At 37.9% G+C, this 14468-nt stretch overlaps 1 protein-coding gene across 1 annotated transcript; it reads right to left on the bottom strand.

Annotated features, from left to right (window-relative positions):
• Positions 1-162: 162 nt before the first annotated feature.
• Positions 163-7563, bottom strand: LOC140967820 (uncharacterized). Its single transcript, XM_073428591.1, has 10 exons — positions 7316-7563; positions 6029-6263; positions 5677-5757; positions 5375-5544; positions 4653-4795; positions 3926-4100; positions 3264-3858; positions 2422-2534; positions 783-1026; positions 163-648 (listed from the first exon to the last, which is right to left on the bottom strand). The coding sequence occupies exons 1-10, from the start codon at positions 7498-7500 to the stop codon at positions 424-426; spliced, it is 2166 nt and encodes a 721-aa protein (XP_073284692.1). The 5' UTR covers positions 7501-7563; the 3' UTR covers positions 163-423.
• Positions 7564-14468: the final 6905 nt, after the last annotated feature.

Below are 14468 nucleotides of genomic sequence, written 5' to 3'. Positions count from 1 at the left end.
ATCCTCGAACAAACCCCTTCTTTCCTATGCCATATAGATATTGGCAGGTTCCTGCCAAACAAAACCTGGACCAATGGAGTGATCCTAAGTGGAGTTTCGAATAGCGAATCGAGCCATTATATGTAAAAAAAATTATGAACGCAGCCAGAAGACTCAGAAACGGCAATAAGCAAGGTTCACTAAAAATGTAATTCACCGGGTTCACCAATCATCCACATTCACTGGTTTCTAGCATCGAATGATATCAGAGCAACAAAAGAAACCTACCAAATGCTGAGAGAAAATCCCGTAAACTCGGTTAATGCTATCGTCGATCAAATCTCATTTGTTGGGGTACCAAGTCAAGCTCCAGCTGAACGTATATCGATTAGCGAGAAATGAAATTAGCTTGGATTTGAAAGTATATGATGTTATGAGTGTATCTCATTTCCTCTTTTTATCCTCTAGTCTAATGAGCTGAACCGGAGCAGCCGGAATTCTGGTCCACCATTCTCTGGCCCGTCTCAGCCCTCTATCGCTGCTTTCTTTCCTCAATGGCATATTTCTTGTAAAGCACTCTAAAAAGAGTACGAACATAAGATATTTAAGGGGTAAAAGAGCCACCGCCACAGCCGTGAGTAGCGTCAATAGGGCCACCTTGTCTGTTGCCTGAAAGGACGGAAACAAATTTTCTCATGCTAAAAGAATTGGAGAAGTTTTGCTCAAAGACAATAATTCATGTGAGTCCAAGTAAAATGTCGAACAAAAGTAGATCATATTGCGGAACTATAGCTGGGAACTACCTGTGGCGCAACAGCAAATAGAAGAGCTCTAACTTTGAGAAGAATAATGTTCCCACTTTGGATGAGAGACTCGACTTGAGTTATAGCTTCTTGTAATATTATCAGCTGTTCCACTGCATTTTTGCTTGGTGGAGATACAATTTTGAATGCTTCTGGTTGCCTTCGTTTTCTGGTACGGCTACGCCAGAACATGATGATTGCGAGAAATACTAAAATGGAAGGCAACACGTACTTGACCCAACCCCTGGAAATCAAGATAAAATTCAACAAGTAAATAACAAATTAGTGCAATTTATGTCTAGTTTGATAAATCACGAAGATTGCAGTATAGTTTATTGAGAAACAGCTGCAATGCGAATAAATGAGAGAGTGCCTAGAGAATTTAGAGGAATAGATTCTTTCAGATGGTAAACTTCATCAGGAAATCAAACATTGGAGCAACTTGGGTTCTAATTTCACACAGGAAACTAGAAATTCTACCTAAATATAACATTGATGGAAAACAGACAACAGATGATTTCAAATTGTATGCACAAACTATGCTTTTAGATGGATGGTCAGAAGGGGAATATTCCAAGTAGAATTGTTTAGCAAGAAGCTTATGAGTCACATTACGCAGCTTTGTAAGAAATGCATCAATTTTGAAAAATACACAATATTTTATACCAAGAAGATATAATATTCGGGGCTATTTTATATGTAAGAATGATAAGCAGAAAATAACGAGAAGCGAACAAAGATTTATAAATGATATCTATCAACTTAGAAAATGCACCAAATGACATATAAAGATATATTATAGTGGCTTGAAAAAACAGATGTTTCACCAAGACATAAAAAGATGATACAAGATATAATAGAGTAGTTACAAGCAAAAGGCAGTGGATTTGGAGTCATAATAAGATAAAAAATTCAGAGGATGAATTTTGCCTAGATCCAAAAGTAAAGGTGGATGGTTTGTTACACAGGAACGCGGGTTACTAATAATCATATCTGATATGACGTTGAGATTATAGCAAGTGAAGATAAGATTAAGACTGAACATACAAAATGATTTAGGCACACATTCAGAATCAATAATCAGAGGCACCCATCCGGAAGTTTGGGAGATATAAGTAGTAGACTCAAAGAAAAGTATAAACTGACAAGACTCAGATAGGAAGTTATTAAGCATGACTCAAATGATTCAGGAATGGATAATGCATTAATTTAGTCTGCATGTATAGCTGACACAATATTCTGTATTATTGTTACATTGTATTCCTTTTTAGATAGAATTTAATATAAAGGAAAACAGATATGAGTTGTCAAATATATTGTATGGTGATTTTCCTGGAATGGATTGTGGATAATTTTTATAAATACCCTCCTCTTGAGATGTATGAGTATCATAAAGATTGCCTTTAACCTACAACAAGCGGATTCTCTATTGAGGCAAGGAAATTTTTTTGATACCATATACAGATGCTCAACAATCAGCCACTCATATAAATAAGTTCAAAGGCAACCGAGCTTGCATAACTTTGCATCAATTATTTAAATCAACTAAATAAAAGATAACCTGGCACAAAAAAAAAAGTTATCCAAACAAGGTGTGTAGCAGAGCTTTGGATAAAAGCTAATAATATAATAATAGTACCTGTATATCGAATAGCTGGAGAATAACACAAATATCACTGATTTGTAGGGATCTTCCCAAGAAGCCAAATGTTGCAACCGGCTAAATATTTCAATGAGTGGGAAAAGCAGCTCCTGCAAAGAAAAAAGCAATGTATTTAAAAAAACAATAATACCATGAAACTCCTAAAAATAACATTTTTTCAAATATTAAATATTATACAATTTCAAAAAGATTTTGGGATAATTATGATAAAAAAAAAATTAAGTTCGTTTTACTAGTTGATGTAATCCTCCACTCACTGCATATATGAGATACAAAGCAGAGATGTTGACTTTTAGGCATGCAGGATGATCAGAAGGTATAAATTTAAAAACGTTGCAAAATCATTCTGTTTACAGAAATGGCCGTCAAGATGTCTACAATAAAGTTCAATTTTCTCTAAAAAATGCTATTTACCCTAGTAAGTGCTGATGCACTTGACCATGACTCGTACAACTCGCGATATACATCTTGCTTTTCCAACCCCTCCAAAATATCATGCAACTCAATCAAGGATTAATTTTCAGGCCAACTCAAACAACGACAGTTGTTTCCAGACAGAGGGAACACGAGGAAGTTTTTTGGGACAACTGATGTTACATGGTTCAACAACATTGATCATGTGTTATATAGTCAGGTTAGAGTTGCCCTAACACACTAAACTACATCTTATTATCTTGATATCGTGGAATCTGCCTAGCAACGCCTAGATGGTCGCTGGTCTGGCTAGCGCCTAACGAATTTTAGAACCTTCAATATTTCATGCAATAAAAAAAAGAAGAATCTGAATGATCTAAATGAAAAAGGTAGTATCAGAAAACCTTCATCACAGCTAAGTTGGTATCAATTCCTTCCACTTTCACTTGATCAACAGTTGCTTGAGCAGCTTCAGCTCTTCCTGTGTCTCGTTTCAATTGTTTGACCATAGTTTCTAAAGGATTCAATTCACCAACACAAACATCTCCACCATAATATGTCACTTCATCAGGCATATCCACCTTTTCGGAATGCACAATTCCGAGCCTCGAAAGTGTCAGAAACGCAGATGGGAACATTTGCTGTTTCTTTGCAGTTGGAGAACTAATCACATGGTCTTGCCCAGCACGGCCACTTATGAGCGACAGGCGACTTGATAGGGTTTCGAGAATCAAATCTCCACCAGGAAGACTTTCAGCCAAGTTAAAACACAACAGGGTTTTGTAATTGGATGATGAGATGCGAAAGGCATCTCTAACAGCACGGTGTCGAAATATTCCAAGAACTGCCCGAGCTAGTGCTTCAGATTGCTGGTTTCCTTTCATATTAAACTTCCGAATAAACTTGTGAGCTCGCAAAATCTCTAGACAGACATCCAACCAATAGTCCCTTCGTGCACAACCTTTGAATTCAGGAAATTCCAAATAAACAGGCTCTTCTCTATATGAAGCTTAAGTCAGATACAATCATAATTTTTGCCAAATTCATACAAGTTCAGGGAACATACATGGATGTTGACTTGTACATCACAGCCTTATCAAAAAGACGAGCTCCCAAGGGTCCGGTTAATTCAGGCTTTATCACTTGCTTTATATCTTTTGCTAAGTCATATTTTACAGCTTTGTCATACAAACCAACACCAGACTCAAAATACAAAGCATAGTTTGTCAAAGTCAAACGCCCTGACAAGAACAAAAGTGAGAATACATACAAGTTATGGAGGAGAAAGCGGAAAAATTGAACTAAGATTTCTATAAAGTCAACATAAACACACCTTAAAATTGAACCGTGTATTCAAAATTCCAAATGCAGAACATATAATAAGCCATCAATTATGAAGTTCAATTCATGTGATGAATTTAAACGATGCATATAGCTTTTCAAACAAAAAAAAAGATAGAGATGAATTCTCCAGTCAACATGTGCATAAAGGTTGCAAAGATTCGGTCATCCAAAAAAAATGAAATGTCTAACACTAGCAATATAGCTAGTAATAAATAACATTGTAGCGGTCCATATAATTTGCTACTTCATTACAATGTCACCATTAAGATAAACTTCCTGCTACGTCATTATACTTTCACCATTAAGATAAATGACAACAGAAGTCTCCCTGAGGTAACCCTTTTAAGCTTTTAGTCCAGTCAGATTTGCAACCATTATTACACAGACAGCAAGTATCTTTACCAGCTCTAACCCACAAATCAGAAGCAGAAAGATAAACCACAATTTACCAGGCCATGCAGACATCCCAATATGTTGCAAAACTGGTTGGGTTGGAATAGTGCCATCCACATCTATGAGAATCTCATTCTCAGCAAGTGAAAGAATGTTCATGAGTTGTGGTCCCATCGCATTTTGGACAGATTTCATAACCCTACGTGAGATGTAGATGTGTATCAGACGACAAATCAACCAAAGCTCCAGAAATAGGAAAGCCCGTTACTTTTTTAAAATTCATGATTCTATCAAATCCTAGAGATTGAGTTTCTGATGTCATCATTTTCCAAGTTCATCGCATGACCTCACACGTCGGACTATATGAGAGCAATTAATGTTATGTTGACGGAAAGGATTCCAAAGTTCTCTCTGTTGCATATTATGAGCATCCATAAAGGCGTGTAACCAACTACAGAGGTGTTATCTAAGTCAACATCTCCCTTGAAATGGGTTTCAACAAGACATTGTGGCAAAAAATAAACTTCCTTCGTCCCAATTATATAGAATACTTTGTTCTAATACACCTTTATTTAATGATATTGGGAGAATTAATTGAATACAATCATACACATTAAATAGGAATGTATTAGTAAAAAAGTTTATTAAATGTGGAAAGTCGACTATATATTTGGGACAGACGTGGACTATATAATTGGGACGGAAGGAGTAGACAATATAATTGGGACTGAGGGAGTAGAATTTATGTAGAGACATGGTTCAAGGAAGAGGTGCGTACTTCTCGAGACTCCGGAGGAACTTATCATATATTAGAAAATGAAGTCGTGGACCTGAAGAACTTGTAAGAACATCGAAAAGGTTATGCACCGTCACTATATCTGCAATAACAGGGCAGGCAGGGGCTATGCGGGCAAAAGCCTCAGGGCCAACAGTTTTCTTGTCATCAACCTAACATTTACACCAAAAAATTCGACAGAAATAGATAAAACTTTAAGCACGTGATAACTTTAAAATGGATAACTACAGAGAACATTAATTGGGTTTCACAGTTCATCATTGCTGCATGCAATAAAAAACCACCTGAACAGCCATTTTGGTGGAATTAGAATAAAAAAATGACCAACCATCCTCCACATCCTGATTGCTGCAAGAAGAAACTTCCTGCAAGCACACAACCATCAAGACCAGACAAGCTTAAAAAGAACAAAACAAAGAAAAAAGTAGGTAATAGATTAAAATATAGTGCATCACCCTTTAAGAATATTTATAATCCCGTGCATGATACCATTTACAGGTCTTTATAATACTGCTTTAGAACATGATAAGATTCCAGTTTGTTCAGATTCCAGTTTGTTCATCAGTTGGCATTAACATGTAATATTCAGAACTCTACAATGTCTTTGACTAATGAAAAAACAAAGTTCTATCTTACATCGTCTGTAATGTTACTTTCAAGCTCTGGAGCCTCCCATGCTAGCATCATGTCAAATGTAAGGCTGCGAAATTCCTTGTTATTCAAATAATTAGGCTGTGAGATGGCGAGACTTAGTGCTTTGTACGAGCAGAATTCGAGGAAGTTCCTTGCATAGAATGGAGGTGGCTTAGAATCAACAGGAAGATCCTCATCAAATTGATGCTGCAGCTCCATGGCCGATACAGCTAGGATCCTAAAAACAGTCGACAATTTAATGTAACACCAAACTATGTACTCGCTAGTGATGGTAAAACATTGAACAGGACTACAGGAGTTAGGAAAATTTGAAATCTTGCGTGTCCTGATTTTGACATTCCTTTCTCTCTTTTCCTTAAACACCAAAGCCTAGCCCAAACACTTGAGCATCAAGATTTTACAACTATCACACATTAAATGTTGCCATACAGCTGCCTACACATCGGAAAATACATGGATAACGCTTCCTTGACCATATGGGACTATAATTCTCCATGTTTTAGGATTTTGTGTGGTTTAATTTAGTATAGAGCTTAGCAATGTTCTAGTTGTTATTCGCAAATGAAAGCTTATTTAGAATATTGAATGTTTTGAAATTGAATTTTAATCTTAAAATAGACATCTTATAACAGGAAATGTGAAAGTGATGAGGAAAAGTATTTTGCAAAAGAATTTGAAGATAATGTTGCTATGCATGTTTTGCTTCAGGGAAATATCAGCATTTTCGAACTTGGCTGCTTACGGCAGAATCTCGGCTGCATTCTATTTTTCTCTGTACTTAGGCACATTTATATGCTTCTATACATGCATGCATACACATCTACGTATGTATATGCACACAATTATTGTCAGAAACATGAAAATTTAATAGCTGTTTCCCTAAGAGTACAGTCTCAAATGAGCCTTAGTATCAAGCTACATCTATATAAAGAGGTTTACTGCACTCATTTCAGCAAGTTCTTATCAAATAATTAAGCTACATTATACTTTCATCCATGAATCAGTCAGTAGAATTAGCATAGGTTCGAAATCAAATCTATTGCGAATACGCGCGCATCTATTCAAAATTAAAGTTCTCATCCTCTTGATTCCAAACACTACATTCACCGTTGATTTCTATAAACTTCAACAGCTAAACCTTATCACATCTTGAAACGAAATAAAGGCAATCGTAATCTAATCCCGCACTTTGAGCAAAACATTTCAAAAGAAAAGTTAAAAAAAAAACAGAAAATATCAAGGAATTGAAAGAATCAAAATATAGATTACTTGGAGCATCGAGAGATGACAGAATTAGCGATAGGAGACAGGAATGGAATCGGCAGATTTTGCTTCGGAGAAGCCTCGGAATCGGTATGGTCGCCGCCACGGTTCTTGCTGGTCAAAGAGATCACTGTCTTCAGCCACGACAACTTGTCATTGTCCTGCTGCTTCCTCTGGGTTTCATCCTCCATGGATCCTGTGCTTCGTTTCGTGATTGTGAAGCAATTTCAGGCTTTTAAATGATTTTATTATTTTTTTACAATATACAGATTAAGGCGTGTAGACTAATTTAGTGAGGTGTTGATTTGATATAAAAAAATATTATAAATTTTTGCAGATAAAAAATTATCTATATATTTTAAAAAAAATATTTTTGAAATAAAAAATAATATATTTTTATAGAATATGTTGAGTTGGAGATCTATTTCATAAAATTTATCTATAAGATGATCTCATGAGAGTTATTGTGTGAAGAATTATTTTAATTAACACAAAACTCATATTAAGACGATTCTTTCAAACACAAAGCTCGGGATTGGTGTTTGCATGTACATCGGACTAACTTTTTTACTCTTGCTACGAACTTTGATAGGTTCAAAATATTCATTGTAGTATGTACCTTCCGTTGCACTTGCACTGGCTTGAAAAGGTTGTTCATCTACTTCTACAATTTCCACATTACCCCTCTTTCCAAAATAATAGTGGCTGGTGCATCGAGGATAGGATGAACTGGATTGCATGGATCCAGTCTTTGCATAACAATGCTTGAAAGTTGGCTGGTGAGTTTACTACGAAAAACGCGAACAATGACGACATATTCCTCACAGTAACATCAGTGAGAATTGTGACGGCCACCCCTTACTTAAAATAATACTATTTTAATATTTTTGCAGAAGAATAAAAATTTTCTTATTATATAATTAATTATAAACATAGCTCTTAAAATAAAATAATGATCACAATGCATTTTTAAAATTTAATAATAAAACTCCAACATTAGAATACCACAATCGTCAAAATCCAAAGTTAATAACGACTAATTTAATTTGAAAAAAATGTATAAATAACATAATAAATTTAAACGTTTGTCACTAGCACTAATGAATAAAAATTAGAGTAAATAGTTTTAAAACATGCATAAATAAAGTTTCATTAACTGAAAGGTCCTCGGATATGCACTGCCACTGGTTCGAGCCTGCTCCTGGTCACCATCTCCTGTCTCTTCATCTAAGTTATCTGCATCGATCAAGTCTAGTGAGTCTAAAAACTCAACATGCATAAATCGTGAATAAAGAGTAATACGCAATAAAACTCATGCAATTTAAACATAGCTCATATATAACATAATATGAGAATAAATATGTATAACGTGACTTTCTTGCATAAACATTTTCATAAAATCATATTTTCATGATCGTTATACATAATCGTAATCGTAAATCATTTTGCATATAGTTCTGTTCAATGCAAGTGGTTCATAGCATAAATCGTCTGATCAAACTAACCATAGTACTGGGCCGGCAAGATCACCACAGCCTTTGGGCTGGATGTCCTCTCCCTAACATATAACATAATTCTCCCAAAGAGATTGAAGACGTTCCTGTATACGTTCTTCGGCTTCCAAACCCATAAACATAATTGGCCACAAGACAAATCGCATACCTCAAAAATAATTATTTTGCACGTCATACATACTTACGAATGTTGTGGACCTCGTTAGATCTTCTCCGGACATGCTGCCCCAACATCATCAATTAAATAGCCAAAACAGCCCCAAAGATGCATTCGAACTCGTACGACTCCCGAATTAAATAAAACCGCTTAGAACATAGCAAACCACTCGGGGTTTGAACCTATGTGAACTACATTCTAACCTACTTTCCAAGGCCCTAAACTAGCCCCGAACCATGACCGAACCCCTTAAATCATGCACATCAACTTATCGAATGAAAATTGCCCAAAGAGTGACACTATGACACATATGTACTTCACACGGCTCTCTGCCGATTCCAACTCAAACCAACCCCAAACCAAGCCCTAGACTTGACCCTTAGACACCACTTAAGACCATTTTTGAACCTTTCCAGCCCAAGACTCATGCTCAATCCCCAAACAAGCCCCAGTCGTGACCAGCCCCACGCGACTACCCCCCTGCTCAGCTGCCCTCTTTGTTCCAGCAAACTTGCTGTCCATTTAGACCATAGGCGATCATGAACAGGCTTACCCAGGACCCTAAGATCCTGACGAGACCCTATCCACAAGCCCTGGTCCAGCCTCTGCATTGAACCAAACGACCGAAGCCATGACAGTCCCTCAACACGCATCCACTGCATAGGCCACCCTTCTATGGTTTCTTGCTGTACCAACGGCCTACCAACCCATCACAAACAACCTACTAGCATCTAAACTGTAAGGTCTAGAAAAATTCAAGCTACGTAATCTAACTGCATGCAATCTAGGGTTTTACTAAAATAAGTGTTTAATTATTGCAAAGCATTAAATACATGATTTTTGCATGGATAAGTGTTTTATTTCATGGTTTATTTAAGTTTCATGCATAAAGGCTTTTAGTAGTTTTTCGCGCTCGAACGAGGAACGGAGACTGGAGATAATTAAGGAAAAATATTTGTATTAAATGATTATTTTTAATTATTTAATATATGGTGTAATTAAGTGATATTTTCGAAAATGGGCCTTAGTGGAGTATTTTTACTCGCAAGATCATATTTTAAAGCGGTACGCAAATTTTAGAGAGGTGGGGGACTTTTTGAGGTTTCAAGCAATATTTTCAAAAAAGTACCTAAACGAAATATTTTTCGGGAGTGTTTTTGGACTTAATGGGATTATTTTTTTACTTAATGGGCTCAAAATCCTTTTAATCCCTTTATTTTAATTAAGGGCCCATTAGCACTTACTATATGGACTTAACCCTACAATTAAAACCCTAAACCTACTTCTACACCTTCGGCCGCCCCTCCTCTCATTTCCAGCAGCCATTTTCAAAATATTACAGTAGATTTTCTCCCTAGTTCTCAAGCTTCTTTCAAAGAACTCCTTCCCCGCCTCTCCGGTGCAAGTTCTACGCGAACATCTCTAAGGTTTCGATCGTATAAACCCAAAAGCACGCCCAAAATATCGTTTTCCTCATCATTCACATAATTATATGCTGATTTGTGTGTTTACGCGTGAGAAATTCTTTGATCTATTATGTTGTATCGTTTTTGCATAGCTTTGTCACGAAATATGCATACGCTTTACAGGTACTCACGTTTTTCCATGAGATTTGGTCGGGCTTGGGTGAGGGCCGATCGGATCTCTTGAGGGGCTAGGGTTTATGGTTGATTGGGTTAAGGAAAATGGGAGGCACGGCCATGAAGGACTAAACCAGGCCGTGGTGCAGACCTTAGTGGGTCCAAACCGTGGTCTAGAGAGGTCCATATAAGGCTGGTCTCGGGTAGAAGGTAAATCGAAAGGGGTAGACATGGTTAGGGCTCGGTTTTTGCGGCATCCAGGTAAACAAGCTCAACAACGTGCATGGGGCTGAGGGCAGTGATTAGGTTGGTCCAGGAGGGTCTAGAGATGGGCTGGGAGTGGTTGGTTCGAGGCTAGTTTGGTCTAGTTTAAGCTAAGATCGAGTTCTTGAGGGCTAGGCGCATTAGGGTTTGTTAGATGCAAAGTGTAGGAATTTCCAGCAAGTGGCAGCCGGTTTTAATGGGTTAAAAATGACTGGAGTTGTGTTGTTTAGGGGTTGGTAGGGTGGGATTAAGTTATGATTAAAATTTGGGAAAGTTTGGTTAAGTTTCGGGTTGATTCGTGTTAAAACCGGGACTCGGATCAAGTTTTAAAACTAATCAAATAAGTTATGGAACGGGCTCGAGGTTACGTCTAGAAAATGATTATAAATATGTTTTGAGGTGTTTTAAGAGTTTGGTTGGCTTCGGGTCAAAAATTTGAGGTCTAGGAGTAAAATGGTCAATTAGGGTTTCAGGGGCAAAATTATCATCTTTCACCCGAGACGAGTTAACAGTCCTGGCAGCGCCCTGATCACAATTTGAAATGTTTTAAATGTACATGTAATCACGAACACGAACATGAACATGCAAGGCCAAGGCTCAGTGGATGGGTAAAACTGTTGCTGATGTCCCCGCCACCAGGTACCGCGGTTATACGTAGATGGATCCATCGATTAGAGCTGATATGAAAGTCACAACTAATGATCTGAATTCAAATAAAGAAAATGAACACGTATAGGCTGATATGATGAGATATGTTATGGACACGTTATGCTTTGACACGCTATGATTAAGTTCATGTTTTTAAGATCATGAAATGTATGTTAATTACAGTACTTTTCATTGTTACATGTTATATATATGTATTTGTTATGGCGATTCAGGTGTGTCGATTCTTTAGACCCACTAGGTGTGACTGATGCAGGTGAGCATATTGTTGAGGAGACTGGAGGTGCCGAATACTGAGTAGGCGGTGCTGGATATGCGCACGCTAACCCAAGGACCATACTTTTCTGCATTATACGTTTATGAGTTAGGAATAAAACATGGATTTTTTTATATATTTTTATCTTTTATATGTTGATGGCTCGACAAGACTTTGCATGTTATCTATTTGAATTCTTTTAAACTGCAATGTTTTTACCCATTAGTTGAGTACTTTTTAAAATATGTGATTGTCGACAGTTATTGCATGCATGCATTTAAATGTATTTTTCGAAAATTAGTTACAAAAAAAAATTCTAGTAGTATTTTAGTAGTAGACGTTGCAGTTGGTATCAGAGCGAGGGTCTTGTAAAGGGTTGTGCCACCATCAGCTTCAGTAGCTCAGTCGTCAAGCCTCACGTTTGTAAGTTTGCATGTTTTAAATATTTTGAATGATTTAATGCTATCACATGCATGCTTACACGATATATGTTTTACAGTGATTTACAGTGTATGTTTAGCTGTTTACATGATTTAAGGATTAAATTTTTTGAAAACTAGATTAAATTACATGATGAGTTACATTTAGAATTTGGACTATGTTCAGATACTATGCCTCCCAGACGAGCCCCTAGTACTGACAGGCAGGATGATAATCCTGGAGGAGATAGAGGCTTTCAACCACCACCACCGCCAGGAGACGCAGCTACATGAGTCCTTGAGGGTATTGCGAGATTGATAGAGCAGGCACAACAGGCTCCGAGACCCCAGACCGATATTTATGAGCAGTTCAGGCGGCTCAACCCGAAGGAGTTCGGGGGTACTACTGACCCGTTCTTAGCAGAGTGCTGGATACGGTCACTAGAGCTGCACTTCCAGTACTTGGATATGAGGGATGACAACAGGGTCAGGTATGCCACATACATGTTGAGGGACGATGTATCCTTTTGGTGGGAGGGAGCCGCATACGGAGTGGATTTGGCTACCCTTACTTGGAATCAATTCAAAGACATCTTCTACAACAAATAATTTCCAGTGGATGTCAGGGGACGCCTAACGAGAGAGTTTATGAGTCTCCGATAGGGAGATTTATCTGTGACTGAGTTTATCCGGAGGTTTGATAGGGGCTGTCACTTTGTGCCCCTTATAGCGAGAGATGTGGTAGAGAAGTTGAGGCATTTTATGGATGGCCATAGACCCACTATTCGTCGAGACGTTATGCTGTTGAGACCGGCTACCTATGATGCTGCCACTGCCTACGATTTTCTGGCAGAACAGGCCCTCAGGGATATTGACGTCGAGATGCAGCGGAAGAGGCATCAGGCCCAGCAGAGCTCGCAGCCACATAATAAACAGTTCACCGGGCCCCCCAGGCATCAGAATCCCCAGGGGCAGTTCAAGAAGCCTGGACAGCAGAGACCACCGCAGGCTCCAGGGGCTCCTAAGCCGGAGGAGAGTCAGCCTTGCAAGTAGTGCAACCGGTTCCACTACGGCAAGTGTATGTGGGGGACCTTCAAGTGCTTTATATGCAAGGAAAAGGGCCACAAAGCAGCTGATTGTCCTAAGAACAAGGGCCCCACTACTAGCAGGGCCTATGTGATGCATGCCGAGGAGGCGGAGGCTTAGCCAGACTCGACACTGATAACCGGTAACCCTTATATTTAAAATTTTTATTTATCGCCTCGATTGCATGAAAATATTATGTTGTTTCTTGTTAGAATTATTTTTGGGATTGACAATTTAGAATAAAATAGGTCGCATGTTCTAATAATTGGACTTAAGGGTTGAATTGGTTTAATTAAGAGCTTTGAAGACCCAAATGCAATAATCGAAATTACAGGGACCTAATTGAAAAATTCAAAAGTTGAGGGGCTGTTTCGCATTTTTTCAAAATTTTGGGATCAACTTAATAATTTAAGAAATTATAAAGAATAAATTGATTAGATTTGAATTTTTATGGGGACTAGAATGCAATTTTCAAAAACAATGAGGGGTTAATCAAGGAAAATTCAAAACTTTAGGGTGAAATTGTAATTTTTGAAAATTTATATGGGCATATTTTGTAATTTTCGAAGGACTTCTAGGACTAAATTGGAGATTTTCGAACATTTTGGTTAATCAATGATAGAAAATTTCTTGAGTTTCAACACAATCAGATTTGATGGTATGTATTATCGCAAGAAAAATATATATTTCAGGTGTAGCCACGTATGCATTGCTAGATTCTGGAGCTACATATTCATTTATATCCGAGTCATTTATCAAGCGACTAGGAATCATACAAGAGGCTATGGATTTGGGATTCAGAGTTTCGATTCCGTCCGGAGATCAGATATTTACCTCGTAGATAGTGAAGATATTGGAGCTTCGGTTACAAAAAATACAGTGCAGGCAGATTTGATTGTGCTACCGTTGCCGGAGTTCGACATTATTCTGGATATGGACTGGCTTTCTTCGAACGGAACTGCTATAGATTTTCAACGGAGGTCAGTATCTGTCCGACTGCCCAGCGGTAAGCCATTTATTTTTTAGGCAGCCAGACACCAGCAGATGTCGCACATCATTTCTTGCACATGTGTGAGGAAGCTCATGAGGAGTGGCTGCAAGACATTTTTGGCCAGTATTGTGACAGTGACCGAGCTAGTAAGCCAGAGGCTAGAGAATGTCGAGGTGGTCAGGAATTTTTCCAACGTTTTCCCGAATGATGTTTCAGGCATTCCACC

This window comes from Primulina huaijiensis, unplaced genomic scaffold (assembly GCF_012295235.1).
Source record: "Primulina huaijiensis isolate GDHJ02 unplaced genomic scaffold, ASM1229523v2 scaffold28411_ERROPOS180412, whole genome shotgun sequence".
NCBI classification, from domain to species: Eukaryota; Viridiplantae; Streptophyta; class Magnoliopsida; order Lamiales; family Gesneriaceae; genus Primulina; species Primulina huaijiensis.
The sequence above is the reverse complement of the archived record's forward strand: the minus strand, read 5'-3'. Positions and strand labels throughout refer to the sequence as shown.

Bases quoted from the DNA above. Each gene is read 5' to 3' on its own strand.
- LOC140967820 (XM_073428591.1), bottom strand. From the start codon at position 7,500: ATGGAGGATGAAACCCAGAGGAAGCAGCAGGACAATGACAAGTTGTCG. The intron at 6,264-7,315 runs GTAATCTATATT...GACTGTTTTTAG, and splicing joins GTCATCTCTCGATGCTCCAA to GATCCTAGCTGTATCGGCCA. The intron at 4,101-4,652 runs GTAAATTGTGGT...TGTTCTTGTCAG, and splicing joins TGGGATGTCTGCATGGCCTG to GGCGTTTGACTTTGACAAAC.